The following is a 16,974-nucleotide window of genomic DNA, read 5'->3' on the forward strand; positions in this document are numbered from 1 at the left end:
GAATAACATGTTGAGGTCACAAAGAGTCGGATGCGACTGAACTGAACTAAACTGGATAAAACATCAGGCCCACTCAGGATAATCTCTCTTTGATTCACTTGGATTCAATTTGCTTAGGAACCTTAATTACATCTGGACAGGTTCTTAGGAACATTAATTAATAGCAAAAACTCCCCTTTTGCCATATAACACAATACGATCCATGGGAGTGACACCCTCTGGTATTCACTGGTCCTGCCCACGGTCGAGGGAGGGTGCTTTACAAGGCGTGTCCACCAGGGGGGCAGAAATCTTGGGTGCCATCTTAGGACCCTGCCTACCACAGAGATAAGATAAACTGAGTACCTCCTAAAGTGCCAAATGCTGATGAATTCCCACCTCTGGAAACAGTATTATCCAAGCTCAGTGGTACCATCCAGGTTTTACTTACAGGGAAACTAAAGTTCAGGGAAATGAAGCAGTTTGTGTAACTAGTGCCATCAGGATTCTAACCTAGCTCTGTCGGCCCTCAAAGCCCAGGATCTTTCTCTTTTGCCACATTGTGTCTGATAAATCCTGTTAACTTTTCTCTCCCTTTCAATTGACCTGCTTTTCTCCAACCCCGCTGTCTTGGCCATGGGCCTTCATCCATCCCTTCTGGGTGTTCCTGCAGCAGCCTTGTCACCTCCACAGGACTCCCTGCCTCACCTCTTGCTCTTCTCCAGTCCATTCTCCATGATCATAAAGTGCAATCTGACCTTGTGACTTCCTGCTTGAAATAGCTGCCTCTTTCAGATAGAACCCTTACTCTTCAATACAGTTTACATGGCATCCATCTCTGAGCATGCCATGCTTCTCTGACGTCATCGCCTACCTCCCTCTCTGATGAGTATCATCACGCTGAGAGCCTAGAACACTTGTACCACTCTTCACCTGGCTAATTCTACCCAGCTTTAGGGTCTAGGTTAAACGTCCTTTCCTCCAGAAAGGAGGACCTTCTTCAACTCCATGATTAGTGAGGCGGTCCTATTGCATATTCCTGTAGCAACCAGTACTTCCCCTATAATGTTGTCAATTGTATTATGATGACACATTTATCTCTCTCCTCTGTTAGATTCTGTGTCTGGTTCTTGGCTGTATTCCCAATGTCTGGCATATAGTGGATGCTCAGTAAATATTAACAAATGAATGACAGAGTACTTTGATGGGTTACTTTGTTTCCTTTGCAATCTCCTCCTTGTTTGTCTCTGCTTTTCCTTCTTTGCCACTGAAATACTTATTAATATCACATGTCAGAAGAGCTATCCACTTCTCCTGTGTTTTATTCAGGATCAAATAGTATAAGGTGAAGCTGAGAAAAGATGGTGGGCCTTCAAACTTTATGTTTCAAAAATTTTCCACCATTTTATGCTGCTTGACTGCCTTAGAATAAGATCTGGGCTTCAAAAGCTCATCCTCTTTAACTACTCACTATACCCAGTACAGGTACTCAAAAAAATGCAGGTTTATTTTCTATACACAGTTGAATAAAGTCCTTATGAGAGCTATGAGAGGAACTTGTTTCTTCAGGATGTGGATTGAGATCTAATGTATTGAGTAAGAGTTGTGATTCATTCTATAAAAGTAATTTTAGTTTTATGTTATAGCTGTAGATAGCCTTGTGAAATAGAGGGCAATAACCTTTCACAGTCTTATAACTTGTCTAAGGAAACATTGTTAAAACTCCTTACAAGTTTTATAATATGGCCAAATGTCAGTCCAATGAATAAGCTGTTTTTAAAAGACTGGTCTGAAATTTTTGAAGGTAAATTTATAACAAACATGCCATAATTTTTATAGCCAAAGAAGTGCTATCTCATTCAAAGCAGGTACTTTGGGAGATGTCGCAGGGTTGTTTCCATTCGTCAAAAATGGTTTCAGAATTCCTTTGGGAATTCAAGTCAGAGCTGCCGCACAACTTTTTTTATTGTCTTAAGTGTTGGCTATGACAAACGTAGACAGCATATTAAAAATCAGAGACATCATTTTGCCAACATAGGTCCATATAGTTGAAGCTATGGTTTTTCCAGTAGTCATGTATGGATGTGAGAGCTGGACCATAAAGAGGGCTGAGCTCTGAAGAATTGATGCTTTTGAGCCATGATGCTGGAGAAGACTCTTGAGAGTCCCTAGGACAGTTAGCAGATCAAACCAGTCAATCCTAAAGGAAATCAACCCTAAATATTCATTGAAAGGATTAATGCTGAAGCTGAAGCTTCAGTGGTTTGGCCACTTGATGCAAAGAGCCGACTCATTGGAAAAGACCCTGATGCTGGGAAAGATTGAGAGCAGGAGGAGAAGGGGTGACAGAAGATGAGATAGTTGGATGGCATCATCAACTGAATGGACTTGAGTTTGAGCAAACTCCAGGAGATAATGAAGGACAAGGAAGCCTGACATGCTGCACCCATAGGGTCACAAAGAGTTGGGCACAACTGAGCGACTGAACAACAACGAAAGTGTTGGCTAGCCTTTGGCCTTTGAGGATAGTGGTTTTATGAAAACAACATTAAGAATTAAGTCAGGTGAAGTGCATGATTAGACTTCATTTTAAACAAGGTGCAGCTCTGAAGTCATGAGACAGGGACTGTATCGTTTGTTGTTTTGTTTTGGTTGTAAAATCTGACTCTTGAGGCAAACAAAAGTTTCCAGTAGCTTTTAAAGCACCAGTCATTCATGTCATTATAATAACTTGCAGGACCAGAAAGGACTACCTTGGAAGGAGGTGGAGGACCAATCATCATACTTTGATACTTACAAATGAGGTTGTAAGGAAAGCCAGACTGAAAACATCTCAGTATATTAGATAAAAGTTATAAAGGGATAATCTTTTGTTCTGAAATAGTAACTTTTTCTGTAAGGAAGCAATGTATTTTTTTCCTTGGCCCATAGTACATAGCCCTAAAGGTCAGGTGCCTGGGTTGTAGCCATTCTGGTGTTACAGCCGGCATAGCTGCGGGACCCAGACCAGTCACTATTTTTCTGAGTTTCCTTTTCTTCATCCTCAAAGTGAGAGGTTTGGACAGGTGCTATCTAATGTGCCTTTTCAGGTAGGAAAACTTTTTTCTTCCAAGTTTATGGATAATTGTAAAATGGAATGCATAGTAATGTATAATACCTTCTGTTTTATATATACTTTGTTAGTTTTAAAAGCTTATTTCTCAGAAATCCTGTGTTGCTTTTGGAATTGTCATAATTCAATGAAGCATAAACATACTTCAAGTAGTACAAAGCACTTTATTGATGCAAAAGAGGTTCATCTTATGTTGAGTACCAAAGAATTGTCCTCAGTTATTTATTTACTTTTCACCTTGGACCACAAGAATGTGAATAATAAAATAACAATAAACTACAAGTGACAGTCAAAGCAGGATCAAGAAAATTTTAAGATTAGAAATCAAAGCCAGGGACTTCCCTGGTGATCCAGTGGTTAAGACTTTGCATATCCAATGCAGGGGGCTCAGGTTCAACCCCTGGTTGGAGAACTAGGATCTCACGTACCGCAGAACCAAAAGAAAGGAGAAGAAATGAAAACCAGAGGCACAACATGAACGTAAATTTGGCTCTTGATTTTCTAGCCCCAAAGTAAAGGAAAGTTATGTGGTTCTTATTTTCAAAGATGAAAAATAGATACCCTAGGAGAGGTAAAGATTTGCTTAGCACTTAATTCTAAAAGAATTAGGTAACATTTGTAGGACGAATGAAGAGCTTTACAAACAATTATCAAGTAGCTGCAACAACCTGAAAAATCTAAAAATAATTGAGCATCTGGTTTTTACCTTCTAAAAGTAAAACTGATACTCATCTCTGAGTCATAAGTAACATGGTTTAAAAATTAATTATCCTGTTTAAGGAAAACTGGTTGGCAGTGTAGGACCCTTGAGGAAAAAGTGCAGGTCACTTTTCTGTTTTGTTCTCACATACGCAAAGTTGTTCAACTTGGCTTCTAATTAAGTCTTACCCTGTTCTATTTTTATGTGGTACTAGCCAAAAAAGAAGAACATGTCAGCCTACCAAGTGTTCTGCAAGGAGTACCGTGTAACCATTGTGGCTGACCATCCAGGCATAGGTGAGAACATTTCTCATTTTCAGTGTTCTTACTTTCCATTTGTATCTTTGAAGCAAGGCAGTTAATCCAGTCAGCAGGCAAAGTTCTTCCCATGGTCTGAAAAGGACACAAATCTCATTTCTCTCAATTGTACAAGTCACTTTAGATTTTGTCTTAGTACACCCCGTCCAAAAGCACAGTATGTAAACATACAGTTGTTTCTTTCCAAGATTCTACAGTTGACTTTTTCCTTAAACTGCCTCTTGGGTATGGAGTTGGAGTGAGATGACATATTACATTGTTCATTATTTGTCTCTATATCAGAAGTTGGTACGGTGAGAATACTACACCTCAGCCCTTGGACAAGTCAGGTAACATCTACAAATCTCATCGGTCTAGCATATGGACTAGCTTCTCAACCCTCTCACCAGGGCTATTGTGAGGCACACATGAAGCATCAGAAAAGACTCGGATGTGCTTTATAAAGTGTGAGCTTGCTCTACAATGTGGGGAGCACAGTATCACACATCTGAAAGATTGCTACTGAGATGCTCTAGGGAAATTCTCCTTTGTTTCTGAGCTCTCAGAAATTTGGTAAAAACCTAACATTTCTTATCAAATTCTACGTAACATTTTTTCTTTAACCTAAATAGATAAGCCACATTTCATGGGATCACATTAAAAGATACCAATACGGTGCTTCAGGCATAAATCCTTAAGGAGTAGATGTGTGAGATTTTGAGCCTGTCTCATAGCGACCCAAACAGCTCCTTCCTTCTATAAAAGACCCAAAGGAAGTGGTGGGGTTTGGTTTGGTTTTCTGAAAGAATCTTGTGCTATTTAAATCTGATCTTCAAAACCCTCTTCCTAGTTTTTGTTCTTATCGGCCTTCTGTTTTATTTATGGTTAAACCTTTACTGTATTGAGTTTTCCTGGGTTTTTTTACTCTTTTGTGCCAGATTTTGGGGAACTGAGTAAAAAACTGGCTGAGGTGTGGAAGCAGTTGCCAGAGAAGGACAAACTGGTAAGCAGACTTTATTACAGACACATTTTTCATTGCGCTGTGCCTTCCAAAGTCTGTAATCCTCCTATGTTGCTGTTGTTGTTTAGTTGTTCAGTCATGTCCGACTCTTGCAGCCCCATGGACTGTGGCCCACCAGGCTCTTCTGTCCATGGGATTTCCCAGGCAGGAATACTGGAGTGGGTTGCCATATCCTTCTCCAGGAGATCTTCCTGACCCAAGAATCAAACCCGTGTCTCCAGCATTGGCAGGCAGATTCTTTTACCTCTGAGCCACTGGGGAAGCCCAAAATTCCAAACACTGAAAATAGAAAAAAAAGAAAAATTACAGATTGGTGGAAAATGGCTTAGAGAGCAGCGAACGAGTTGGTGCCAGTTCACTGTAGGTGAGGATTTAGCTGCAGGGAGGCTGTCTTCTAACCTCATCTAATTTTTTTCTCAGCAACCTTATATTTGAGCCAAAAGATGACCTACCTTGAGCAATGATACGTGTTAAAAGAGAATCTAAAGTCAGAGCCGCTGACTACACCTAGTAGTTAGCCGTGGTCTGAGAACTGAGGAAAGATGTCCATAGTCACAGCAAATAATAAAAACATGGGACAGTGTTTACTAGGAAGATAGTTTCTGGATCATCATCTCCATCAACCATTACCAAATAATATACTGCCCTATTGAAACACTAAGACCGTGATAAATAGTCATACCTGAATCACGCACAGTCACTTTCCAGTCAGATGATATGAAGGTGGTCTAGGAATTAGAGTTTCCATTTTGTTTTATTTAAGGTACCGCTCATCTAGGTGAAATGACATATATTTTTCACCCAGGTAGATTATATTTAGTTTCTGTTTTTTGTGTCGTTGTTATCCTACTATTGGTGTTGCCAGCTGACAGGTTAGAAGAAATATTTAAACCAGATGGACATAAGGGTGAGCCAGGGTTTCCTCTGTGATTTTACATTCCAGCCTTAGTTAGAGTGATTTCAGAATGAATGCTGCCATTTGACCATTAGCACTGAAGGGCATAGTCCTCTCCTGAGACGCTGCTGTCACTACTGCCCAGAGCCTGTGCACTGACCCTGCAGCTCAAAAATAAACACTAACCCTCTGTCTGCTCCCCTCCACTGTTCCCTTTCTTTTCTTCATTCTGTTCTTCCACTGCTTTCTCTTTCAGTTTTTTGCCCTTTGAAATTTATTTTTGCCCTGATCTGATTGCAGGTTTGGAAGCAAAAAGCTCAGTATCTACAACACAAACAGAACAAAGCAGAAGCTACAACTGTGAAAAGAAAAGCATCCAGCTCAGAAGGTTCCATGAAAGTGAAAGGTAATGACCACATCCTTCTCCTCTTTTCATTTTCTTCCCCACAGCTCTGTGAATTTTGCTTCTTTACTAAGAAATGGAGAGAGTGGCCTATATTAGAAGCAGATCTTGATTTCCAGTTACCAGATATTAAAGGTTGCCCCCAATATTTAGAAAATGTTAAGTCAGAAGTCAGCAAACTTTTCTGTAAAGGACCAGAGAATACATATTTTAGGTCTGAGATCCATATGCATTCTCTGTCACGTGTTTTTCTTTATTTCTTCTACAACAACCATTTAAAAATCTAAAATCATTCTTAGCTCACAGGTCATACAAAGTAAGTTATTAGCCAGATCTGACCCACAGTCCACAGTTTTAGCATATGCCTGGTGGAGCTCATTAAAAGGGAAAACCAGAAAGAACAGTTTTGTGGTCAAAGCCCTGGGCAAGCTTTATCTCTGTTTCTTCTCTGTTCTCAGCTTCTTCTATGGGAGTGCTGTCACCCCAGAAGAAATCTCCACCCACCGCCATGCTGTTACCTGCCTCGCCAGCCAAAGCTCCTGAGACAGAGCCCATTGATGTGGCTGCTCACCTCCAGCTGCTGGGAGAGTCCTTGAGCCTCATTGGACACCGCCTGCAGGAAACTGAGGTAAGGACACCTCAGCAGCAAGACTCTAGCTGCTGGTAAAGTCTGGATCTGTGTGCTCATTCCACATACATGCAGTGAGCAACTGCTATATGCTGTGTTATACCAGGTGCTCAGGATACAGTGATAAAGAGGGGTGGTAATGTTTATTGCAGTACTGTTTACAACAGCCAGGACATGGAAGCAACCTAGATGCCCATTGAAAGATGAATGGATAAAGAAGTTGTGGTACATATATACAGTGAAACATTACTCAGCCATAAAAAGGAACAAAGTTAAGTCCCTGGTACTGAGGTGATGAACCTAAAGCCTGTTATACAGAGTGAAGTACATAGAAAAACAAACACCGTTTATTAATGCATATATATGGAATCTATAAAAATGTTACTGATGAACCTGTTTGCAGGCAAGAATAGAGATGCAGACATAGAGAACAGACCTGTGAACAGAGCAGAGAAAGGAGAGGGTGGGACAAATTGAGAAAGTAGAATTGAAATACATACCTTACCATACATAAAATAGATAGCTAGTGGGAAGCTGCTGTGTAACACAGGGAGCTCAGCCTGGTGCTCTGTAACAACCTAGAGGAATGGGATGAAGTGGGGGGTGGAGGGGAGGTTCAAGAGGGAGGGGACATGTGTATACCTGTGGCCGATTCACATTGTTGTATAGAAGAAGCCATCACAACATTGTAAAGCCATTATCCTCCAATTAAAAATAAATGATTTTTTAAAGAAGAGTGATGGTAATAGAAACACCTAGAGATTTGGAATCTGGCTGTCAAAGCTTACACTGATACTTTTCTGTTGAAACAATGACACAAAAGGAAATTACCCTGATACTTCCTCTCCCTCCCCCCTGTTTTATAGAGAGATAATTGACATATAACCTTGCAACTCACTTTTATTTTTGAAAAATGAGTCCAAATCCCATGGAAACTTTCATCATTTTTACTTCCAAGAGAGTTAGGATTTTTCTGTGCATTTCCAGCAAGGTTTTGAATAGACAGTTTAGATTATCCAGGGGAGTAAGAGTTCCTCTACAGCTTTGAAAATAGGTAGCAAACGGGGAGATTGAGGTGTCCGAGCTCTTCATTACTCTGCACTTGAATTATACAGTGTTATGTACCCTAAGGAGATCTTTGTCCTTTTAAGCTTCAGTTTCAAAATCACTTAACCTGCAAAACTGTCATGTTCCATTTCTGTTACCATATTCCACTTCTAATCATACTGCCCCCTGGCTAACTCAGTGGTGTAGGATTTCAGGTTTCCGCTGGGTCCTAGTAGGACATTTCAGCAAAGAAATCAGTCTCCATTACTAAAGCCATTTTTAAGCTGAGAAGTCAGTGTAGAAATATAAAACTACCCACTTGCTTTTATGTGGAAGTTGAATTACTATTCAACGAATAAAACGCCAGAGGCCACAAGAGATGAAGCTTTGTCTAAGTGCTTTGGCTAATTTCTCAAAATTTAGTAAGTGTCAAAAACAGACATTTCCTGGTAGGCTCGGATATTTGAATGGATATAGATATTTCTAGAAGAAAATATTCTGGGATCCTTACTTATTTTTCATATTTAGATATTCTTATGTTTCCTAAAAAGTTACAGTGACTGTAGCCATGCAATTAAAAGTTACTTGCTCCTTGGAAGAAAAGCAATGTGAAACCTAAACAGTGTGTTAAAAAGCAGAGACATTAGTTTGCTGACCAAGTTCTGTATAGTCAGTACTATGGTTTTTCCAGTAGTCATGTATGGTTGTGAGAGCTGGACAATAAAAAAGGCTGAGCACTGAAGAATTGATGCCCTCAAACTGTGGTGCTAGAGAAGACTCTTGAGAGTCCCTTGGACTGCAAGGAGATCAAACCAGTGAATCCTAAAGGAAATCAATCCTGAATATTCATTGGAAGGACTGACGCTGAAGCTGAAGCTCCAGTTCTTTGGCCACCTGATGCAAAGAGCCCAACTCACTGGAAAAGACCCTGATGCTGGGAAAGATTGAAGGCAGGAGAAGGGGATGACAGAGGAAGAGATGGTTGGATGGCATCACCAACTCAACGGACATGAGTTTGAGCAAACTCCAGGAAATGATGAAGGACAGAGAAGCCTGGCATCCTGCCGTCCATGGGGTTGCAAAGAGTTGGACACGACTGAGCGACTGAACAACAATAAAATTCACCTCCCATATTCCAGATTTTCCCTGCCGTTTCCTTTTAATTTAGCAAATACTTGTTGAGTACTTTGGCATGATTCCAAAAACTGGGGGGAGGAGAATTCCTAATAGTTTCCTGATCATTGCATATCATTAGGAAACTTGCAATGTAACTGGAAAGATAAAATAGATACAAAATTAGCAAATAAACCAAGCCAGCTTCTGTGAGCAGTTGCCATGGGAGGGTTACATGTCCATATTGACCGGAAAAGGGAAAAGAACATTGCAGACCCTCTATTCCACTTTTTTAAAAAACATAAGGAACATTCTTGTTGAGATATAACTCTCATGGCTCAGACTATGAAGAGTCTGCCTGCAGTGCGGGAGACCCAGTTTCAATCCCTGGGTTGGGAAGATCCCTGGAGAAGGGAGTGGCAACCCACTCCAGTATTCTTGCCTGGAGAATTCCATGGACAGAGGAGCCTGGCAGGCTACAGTCCATGGGGTCGCAAAGAGTTGAACATAACTGAGTGACTAACACAGCAACAGCCGTAAAGTTTACCCTCTTAAAATGTAGAATTCAGTGGCTTTTAGTATATGCACAGATTTCTGGCTCCATTACTACTCTCTATTAACCAGATCGTTTTCACTACCCCCAAGAGAGACCCCATATGTATCTGCAGTGGACTTCCCTGGTGACTCAACGGTAAAAAAGCTGCCTGCCATTGTAGGAGACAAGGGTTCAGTCCCTGGGTCAGGAAGATCCCCTGGAGAAGGGAATAACCCCCCACTCCAGTATTCTTGCCTGAGAAATTCCATGGACAAACGAGGTTGGCAGGCTACAGTCCATGAGGTTGCAAAGAATTGGACACAATTTAGTGACTAAACAACAACAATGTGTCAGCAGTAAGCAGTAATTGCCCTTCTAATCCACTTTTCCCCAGACTTTAATCATTTGCATATATCTTCACAATTTTGCAATTTCCTCAGACAACTTATACTGTTATCTACTGTGTGTTTTTATTTAAATAAATTTATCCATGCTTTCACAATGATATCCTGGATATCACAAGTGTGGTATTCTAATCTTTTTTCTAATGTACATTGGAAAAATGGATGTGCATTATCAACTGATTAATGTTCACCTGTATGCCACCTGAAATTAGTAAACTACTACACTTCAAGGAGCATTGATTTATACAGTTGCTCGTTTAAAATTGAATACCTGAATCCTAATAAAATTGTGATCATTATTATAAGTCTACACAACTCACTGTGAACAAGCTCAGCTTGCCCCACTGTGCAGCCTGCTGTCATTCTACAGCTCTGCCACCTGAAGCAGTTAGAGCGGCAGTCAAGAGCAGAGTGAGGGGTCAGGAGAGGCTCTGAAAGGGAAGTGGGGTTCCATCAGGACCCGGAAGGACAAGCAGGACTTGTATGATGGAGATGACATCATAAACCAAGACAACAGTGCACATGTGCTTCTCAGCCCTGGCGTCTTCTGCAGAGATGGGTCAGAAGAGACCCAGTGGGGCTCTCAACCCCCATTCCTACCTTCACCAGATCTTTTAACTGTTTTATGTATTAAGGTTCCACTTGAGGTTTTATTTTCAAAGAATTTTATTGCTTAAATGATGAAAAACTAGAACATCCAGCGCACAAGGTGGGGGAAGCCTGAAATATGAAGGGCACAGTACAAGTCGCAGAAGGAAATGATGGCTCAGGAGCTTCGGGGATGTTTTGAGTAGAAGGAATGATCAGAGCTCTCATTTGATTTTCTTTGAGAATATTTTCAACTTTAGATTGAGAGTGAAGACACCAGAATTAGGGAAAAGTTATAACAATAGTCTAGACATGACAAAGATTTGAATTTAATTCAAATATTTATTGGGGGCTTACACTATACAGAACCCCAGTAGTTATTGGGAGGATATAAAAAAGAATAGGACATGGTTTCTGCCCTCAGGATGCTTATTGGGAGAGTCAGACAGAAAATATTACCTATAATTAACTGTAAAAGTATGGAGTAATACTATTAATTGCTATCTTTCATTGAACTCTCAGTCAGCTTTGGGAGTGCTATACATGGAGTCTCTCATTTAATTTACATTGCATGTTTGTAAAGCAGAATTTGTGTTCCCTTATTTTACAGAAGGAAGAACAGACTTTCATATTAAGGAACTCTCTCTGGAATTTATCCCCTAAGTGCTGAAATGGAGCCTTGAGTTTGGCGGCATGACCTCAGGGTCCATTCTTATAACCCTTTGCTTTATTTTCTGACTTGGAAGTAGGGGGAGACATTGGACAAGGAGAATGAAGGGAAAGAAAAGTCAGTGGTGGCAAGGCCTTGAGACTGGGCAGGTGTATGAGTGATGATGATGTTAGCAGAGGAAGGAATGCTAGGAGGAACGGTAGGTTATTTCTCTTTACAGTGTGTTGAGACTGAGAAATACCCAAAACGGAAGATCTAGCAGGAAGCCTGAAATGCAGTTTTGGAGATGAAGATGTTGGTAATAGCAGTAAACATTATGGATACTTTCTGAGCAGTTACCAGGTAGCAAGAACCACCCCCAAGTACTTTACATCTGTTATCTCACTTAATCCCCTCCGTGCTGCAAATGCTGTTAGTACTGTCTGTTACAGGCACAGCATAGAAAGCAACTTGCCCCTTTCAGTGAGTGGGGGAGCCAGGTTCTGAACCTGGCTGTCTGAAGCCCAGCGCTCCTTCTCTGACGGACTCTGCTACACTGCCTTCCAGGTCACATATCCTCACAGTACTCCTAGTTGAAACAGATTACACAAGAGGTCAGCAGCAGTATTTGCAGCAAGCAATCTTATTTCTTATCTCTTTGAACCACAGAGATAACAAACAATATGAATTCTAGGAGAGGTTAAATTTTAAAAAGAACAGAAAAGTGGTAATCCTCACCTGTCAAAAAGCTACGTATATGGAGAATTTGTGTATGTGTGCTTATATTAAACATTAACGTGTAGAATTCTCATGGTTATCACATTTAAGCTATATTTGTGGAGTTCATGAGAAAAATAACTTTTACATTCATGACCTCTACAAATCTTGCCAGTAGTTCTCCACAATAGGTGAGGCCTTTTTAATATTTTTAAGTGTAGGGTTGTTTTTTTATCTGCCCGCCCCACCACCACCCACTCTTTCTAAGTGACTAACCCAAGGTCTCACAGAGCGTGCAACAGGTTAGGAATACAGACAGGAAACCTGGAATGTGTTGAGTTACCAAAGCAGAAACCTTCCATTTCTGCCACAAGTTTCCTGGAACTGCCCAAGACTCAGAGAGCCATGCGAGGAAGTACCTGGGGCCTGGAGGGAGCCTCACAAGTGTGATGCAGGCCGCAATCTCCTCCTTTCATGCTCTCCCTTTCAGGGCATGGTGGCTGTGTCCGGCAGTCTGTCTGTGCTTCTGGACTCCATCATCTGTGCGCTTGGCCCCTTGGCGTGTCTGACCACACAACTACCTGAGTTGAACGGCTGTCCCAAACAGGTCTTGGTAAGTTTCCTTGTTTCCTGGGATTTAGGGGGGGGCAGACCCTTGGGAGGCCTGTCAGTCACAAGCTCTTAAAGCTTCCTGGATACCGCACTGCTGTCAGCCAGCGGAACGTGACACTGACTGTTGCATGTGCGCTGGACTCTGAGTGAAATCGCAAACACGCCATTTCCTAAGATTTCTCTCCTTTAGAGAGAAGCAATGTAGCCCCTAAGGTACTGCACCTCCTGTGTTTCCTATTTGCTCTTCCAGAGACGAAGAGAGTACAGGAGTCTGCTGCCACTGTTTTACTAGGATTAATGGGAGACGTCAGCAGAAAAGCTCCCAGCATAACAGACAACAGACTACCATCTTCTCTCCCCATTTTCTCTAACTCCAGACTTCTTTTCTGATCTCTCTCCCCTAAACAAAGAAATATGTCTCAGGGAACTAAGGTAAAGTACTCTTCAACTGAAACTTTTCCCCTTGTTTTGCAGTCAAACACACTAGACAACATTGCTTACATCATGCCTGGACTGTGACAGCAAAGACTCTTGGGACAGAAACCTTATCCTGCCCTGTTGCTGGCTTGTGTGTATGTGACTGTTCCAGATCCCTTCACTGGCCTCTGGGTGTAGGTTTTAAATTTTTATATATATATGCACATATATATATATGTAAAATGTAAAATATATACATAGGACTGTAAGTACTTTGCTTTTAATAATTTTATGAAGTGGCAAAGGTTTAGCCAAGAGGAAACCTTGGCATGAATATGGGCTTGGAATTCTTTCTTCTCCTGTGGTGGATAAATCTGCCTTAAAAATCAATGTAACTTGGGGGCTGGGGGCTAGTTTTGGATGCCAAGTGCATCACAGTAAAGTTGGCTAAAATGTGATTTTTTTCCAAACTCAGTTGTACCTCCAGACCCATCACTGACCATTTGCCTTACCTGTCTTACAGTCTGAAATGTAATGGGAAAGATTATGGGGAGATGTCAGTTAACTGAAAATACAAAGCTTTTCAACTTGAAGTGACCTAGGTGGGAGGCGATAACATCGTTCCCATCTGAAAGTTATTTGCGATGGCCTAAGTGAACCTAGTAGAGGGTTCATTCCAATTCCTGCTCTATCGGTGTCCGCGTCTCAAAACTTATTGTAACCATTGGTACCATTGGCAGCCTCTGTCTGGGCCAAGGAGTTTTGTGAGCCCTGGAGCAGGTAAAGCTGTCAGTGTCAACAGTTGCACAGTCTGTACTGTGAGCTGACCCAGAGCGTTTGGTCTGCAGCACTAAGAGCTGGTATCTTCCATGGGCAGCATCAGCTTAGCTCACAGTTCTGCCGCTTGGTTGTTGGGCGGATGTGGAAGGTGAGCTTTGCCCAGCCTGATTCCTGGGATCTTCTGATTGGCTCCCCTGCTAGCCAGATACATGGCGTTTTGCATTCCACACATAAGCGAATTGCAAAAAAAAAAAAAAGTACTCTGTTTTCATGTAGGTTTATTTATGTACGAGTATGAATGTGTTTTAATTATGTGTATTTAACTCTTTAAACTCCCTTAGATTTTAATTTATCCTGTAAATTTCTGTATATATAATTTAAAAAACAAGAGCCTCCACCAGCAACAGCATGTGGAAGAGAATAGATTTGTCATTTCTTCCTCCCCTCCTTCCTTTGGCCTCCTCTGCAAACTCCAGATCACCCACACTTTAAGGTATCGTGCCTCAAAACGGAATCATTATGTTGGGATTCTAGTTCTTTACAATTAAATAATGTCAAGAAAGTGAAATAAAAAGGAATGTTACCATTCCCAGCTGCCCTCATTTCCAAAGAACCAGATTTTGCTTCCCACTTCCAAAGAAAACAGTTGAGCCCTTCAGGGTTGTTTTTAAATTTGGTACAAGAGTCCACATCAAAACCAAGCTCTGAGGTGACTGCTTGCTTCCCTTGGCCAGGATGGAGCACTGAGGCATCAGAGTCGATCTCTGAGGATAGTGCCCCCAGCCTGCATCCTATGTAACTCCTTCCATCCTTCTTTCCTTCCTTCCCTCCCATCCGTGTGGTCACAGGGCTGTGTTCCTTAAAGGTATTCTGGCTGCCGAATGCCTTTCTCACCTCAGAGCAGTTTTGAGATTGAACTGGGGAAACAGTAGGGGACCGGAATGTCTGGGAACCAAAATTACAAAGAACAGAAATCCTGGTTTGATCTCGTGTGTCACACTTGTCATACACCTCCTCTCCACCCATGTCAGTTTCCTGTTGGACACAGGGTATCAAGGAAGGGGCCTCAGAGACACGGATTAGTACAGAAAGAAGTCAGTCCTACCATTGTCATTTGTACACATTAACGAAGTCCTGACGAGAGCCTGCTTTTTGTTTGTTTGTTTTCCTTTAAAGTCCAACCCTATTGTATTTGTATTTAAAATTTGTACACATTTGTATAATAATCTGTTCCTTGTGGTATTTGGTACTATTAGAGGAAAAACTTTGGACTCAGACCTTCTTGCAGTTTTTATATCATTGTTTTATTTTGTTTTTTAAATAAATTCTAGCGGTTTGATCCAAATCCCATTACAGTTGTATAAAGAAATAAAATTTTGTACTTATATTATTAAAAATCACATTTTTAATATTTGTAGTCCAGTGTCAGCTATCTTTTTCCTGTGGCTAACCAAAGTTCCTGTGAAATTTTAAACCTGTCTTTCACATTAAAAAAAAAAAAAAAAACCCATCTGGAATAGAGGTCAAGTTTCTGATCAAAGCCATCTTCCTAACAAGCATCTTGCTCTATTTCTATTAACTTTTACATTGAGGACTTTCAGCTTCTCTTTTGCTAATCACAAAGCCAGTGGCTCTGTAAGTGTAGCGGTGTTCACTGGCAAATGAAATTGTATGCACATTAGATTGTTGGCCTAAGTCAAATATCTATCAATCTTGTATAAGAGTCGCATCCAAATTGTGTGCTAAATCATGTGTTTCAGTACTGTCCTGATTTGCTGAGTTACACTGGATTGGATAAATCACTTAATTTTTATAGGTATCTGCAGTCCCATCTATAAAAGTGTTAATGTCACTTCTCTGTCTCCAAGCCTTGCAGCCAGCCTGACATGAATGTTTAGTAATACTGTGAACATCTAATATATGAGATTAGACCTTTCAATGTAAAATTTTCAATGCAAACACAAGGTGTTAATAGTCATAAATAGCAAAATATTATGATTGGCTGTAAGGCTCACTTCTTACAGAGAGGCAGCAAGAAAGAGATCACCATATTGCTGAATAAAGAGAGTGCTTTTCATATTGTATTGCACTTAATTCTCCCCAAAAGCTTTATAAATATTATCCCCTCTTACAAATGAGGTGACAGGTACAGGAAAGCACTTTCCCTGAGTTTAAACAGCTAAGTAAATGGCAAAGCCAGAATAAGCACACTGGAACAGCAAACCCCAAAGCCGAGGCTCTCTTCTACCCCAAGCCACTTTCAAATTTAAATTGTGTATGTAATTCATCAGAATCCTTCTCCATTATCTGCAGTCCTGAGCAAATGTGATTGTAGGAAAACTATCACACATTTTCATTGTCCAAATGTTCTTTTGTCCTACCTGGACTTTACTATAGGGACCTCACTTTTCTTGTCATACTATGGTCTTTAAATTTTGGAAGCAGAGTACCTTAAATTTTTTGTTTAAAAGTACTTAAAGATTATAATCAATTATATTACATTTATGCATTGTCAGTCTCAAGGGACTTCAACATTTTTATCCATAGTAAGGCATTTGATATTGATATTGCTAAACGCTTAAAAGGAAAAATTAAAACAGACTATTTACTAAATGAGTTTGTTCCCTGTTAGGAAATAGTTTGAAGACATAGTTTTGTACTGCACTTAATGTTTGCCATTTACGTTACTATTTATCGTATTGACAAAATCTACACACCTCCATTTCTAATTTAATACTGTACAACTTTCTGTCCGCATAGAGTTAATATAATTTCACTCCCTGTTCAGAGGTATGTGGGTTGTTTCTGCTTTCTTACAATGAAGGATAAAACTTATGGCTGTTCTATTCTCTGTAGTAAAGCCAAGATCTGCCTATAATCACTTCAAACCAGAGTGATGCAAGAAGGCAAGAACTTCAGTCATCCAACATAGGGACATTAAAGGTTAATGGAAGAATCCAAAGGAAAATCATGCTAAATACTTTCCATACTAACAAGCAATAGGCTTAAGTGAAAAAAAAAAACATGGAAGGTACCTACCTGAAATGAAAATCATCATAAGTGCACATCCCCCCTTTA

The 16,974-nt window shown here is 40.6% G+C and overlaps 1 protein-coding gene across 6 annotated transcripts in view; it reads left to right on the forward strand.

The window, feature by feature from the left end:
* HMGXB4 (HMG-box containing 4) overlaps positions 1–15,311 on the forward strand; it is a 31,948-nt gene extending 16,637 nt beyond the window's left edge. For 5 of the 6 annotated variants that reach the window (XM_081595927.1, XM_081595930.1, XM_081595926.1 and 2 more), the window contains 6 exons: positions 4,006–4,087; positions 5,026–5,090; positions 6,304–6,409; positions 6,865–7,034; positions 12,578–12,700; positions 13,174–15,311. In XM_081595927.1, coding sequence (XP_081452053.1) covers positions 4,006–4,087; positions 5,026–5,090; positions 6,304–6,409; positions 6,865–7,034; positions 12,578–12,700; positions 13,174–13,218 — 591 coding nt within the window. In that variant the 3' untranslated portion in view covers positions 13,219–15,311. The remainder of the gene's footprint in view (positions 1–4,005; positions 4,088–5,025; positions 5,091–6,303; positions 6,410–6,864; positions 7,035–12,577; positions 12,701–13,173) is intronic. The other variant, XM_081595928.1, reaches the window with a different exon arrangement.
* Positions 15,312–16,974: the final 1,663 nt, after the last annotated feature.

Source organism: Giraffa tippelskirchi, chromosome 4 (genome assembly GCF_054371585.1).
Source record: "Giraffa tippelskirchi isolate mGirTip1 chromosome 4, T2T-mGirTip1v1.2.pri, whole genome shotgun sequence".
NCBI classification, from domain to species: domain Eukaryota; kingdom Metazoa; phylum Chordata; class Mammalia; order Artiodactyla; family Giraffidae; genus Giraffa; species Giraffa tippelskirchi.